The sequence below is a fragment of the Gigantopelta aegis genome, chromosome 3 (genome assembly GCF_016097555.1).
Source record: "Gigantopelta aegis isolate Gae_Host chromosome 3, Gae_host_genome, whole genome shotgun sequence".
In the NCBI taxonomy this organism is placed as follows: domain Eukaryota; kingdom Metazoa; phylum Mollusca; class Gastropoda; order Neomphalida; family Peltospiridae; genus Gigantopelta; species Gigantopelta aegis.
The window spans coordinates 30,155,136-30,157,360 of NC_054701.1; the positions used below are offsets into that span (position 1 = coordinate 30,155,136).

Consider the following 2,225-nt stretch of genomic DNA (forward strand, 5'->3'; position numbering starts at 1 on the left):
TATAGACATGCATTACAATTTTGTCACGTTTTGATAACCGTAACTACTGTTGTAGGATTCATAAAACATAACGGCGGAAATATCCCACAGAAGAAGAGAGTACAAAAGCAACAAACAACGACATTGATATACGCCACGTAACATTCAATTACACAATTTATTAACCACTCAGTATATTGTTAAATACGTGTTACATTAACATCTATATTTGCATTTTGAATAATTTATATATATATATACCAGGACATTACTCGATGTTGTAAAATCTCGATGTCGATCAACCGTTTGCTCATGAATATTCAGCAGACGACTCTCAGTATCTACGATCTAGTCTCCCCCAACTATGCATCCCCAGTTGAAAGACGAATTAATATATCACTGTCATCACACACCAGGACACCCCATCCCATCCCACCACATCCCACCCCACCCCAGTTGTTGGCATCTTCGACGCTGTGATACATTAATTTTGCGTATATTTTAAATATATATTACAGTTGAGCGGCCGCATAAATAGTCTCGCCAGATAATTTTAGAATTTGTATGCTCCCAAATAACGTTATAAAAGGCGAAGTGTGATTGGTCGATATTTAAATTATTATTTATAGACGAAATGTCATATGGACATGGGAGTCCACGCAGTGCTGTTAGATCTACTGGTAGACCAGTAGAGCTAATTTTAATCAGATTGATAAAATCGTAACATTTAATTTATTATGGCCTAAAACATTACCACCAAAGAAATTCATTTATTAGTAACTATGATTTTATTCAAAAAATCTTCAAAGGATTACCAACAAGCACATGTTATGTCACAATTATTGCCTGCTTCTTACATCCATAATACTTTGATTGCAAAGAACTGGCTGCCGTTTCGACGGATAGAGGACGTGCATTTCTTTGTTTACATTATATTTTAGTTATTAACACAAATTCCAACTTGCAGGTATTATAATTCACCTTTAATGAGACAGGACTGTGACTATTTTCCAGCTGTTGTTTCAAATTCATTGATAAGAAAACAAAAAGAGTATACACGTCAGACATAAACTTCGCAGGTTTTGACGCGGACGAAGATAGTCAAACACACTGCGATCATGTTTTCGTTACGACTTTTTGTTTTCCATCTGTTCACCATGTGTGTAGTTTCTCAGCTACAGTCTGGCGACTTTGTCTCTAGAGAAGAAGTGGAGACCTTAAAATCCAGAATCCAGTCACTGGAAACACAGCTAAAGGCGAAACAAGGTTTTGTTTTTATATATCATATTTAAATTAGGCTAATTACTACTTAAATGCAATAATACAAGTAAAGATGGATATACGCATACTTGTCTCTTGACAACATCACCACTGCTTTTAGATGTGGATTCGATCTTACAACTTTATTTTCAAACTTCTTTCAGTTAATTAAACACCGTCCAAATATATTTGTATTATGACTTGTTGGTGTATTTTATTCCATGATAATATGTGAGTGACTATATGTTCTATTCTTCAGATCGCACACCCTTAATTAGCTTCAGGGCGGGCTTTTCACATGACCCAGCGCCACTGAAATACAACAATGGTCAAAACGTGATCTTCGACAAAATGTACCTCAACGATGGCAATGCGTACAGTCCACGCTCGGGAATGTTTCGCGCGCCGGTTTCTGGACTATATTTATTTACTCTGCATGTTTTGCCTTCATCGTCAGAAATGGAATTCAGAATCGTTAAAGAAGGCAGTGCAATAGCATACGTGGTTGCTACACATTCAGGAGGTACAGAAAGCATCCAAACAGCGATACACCTTCATAAAAATCAAGAGGTGTGGGTTGTGAAGGTGTACGGTGGCGATACACTGCGTGGTAGTCTGTTGTCAACTTTCAGTGGCTTTCTTCTTAGAACTGATGATGGCAACTTTCACTCGTCATCTGTGGTGGGATAGATGTAATATTGTACTATCCATTATGTTTGATTGTTTTGTTTTTTTGTCATTCTGTATGTATAAGTTTTGTCATAATTATAAAGTGTTTTATTTCAACCGAGTTTCTTCTCTCACTAGAGCATGTGCAAAATAGCAACATTAGCTATAGTTAAAATTAGCTGGGGTGTATTAAAATAAAAAAAATTGTTGTTGAAGTCTTTCCATTCCTATTGGTTTTATTTTGATGATTTGTGTAAAATAATGTTTGTTTAAAAAAGTCTTTCCATTCTTTTTTCTTTTATTCTGTTGGTTTGTGT

The 2,225-nt window shown here is 35.7% G+C and overlaps 1 protein-coding gene across 1 annotated transcript; it reads left to right on the forward strand.

Annotated features, from left to right (window-relative positions):
• Window positions 1-942: 942 nt before the first annotated feature.
• Window positions 943-1,999, forward strand: LOC121389701 (complement C1q-like protein 4). The gene is made up of 2 exons (XM_041521355.1): window positions 943-1,245; window positions 1,499-1,999. The coding sequence occupies exons 1-2, from the start codon at window positions 1,098-1,100 to the stop codon at window positions 1,927-1,929; spliced, it is 579 nt and encodes a 192-aa protein (XP_041377289.1). The 5' UTR covers window positions 943-1,097; the 3' UTR covers window positions 1,930-1,999.
• The last annotated feature ends 226 nt before the right edge of the window (window positions 2,000-2,225 follow it).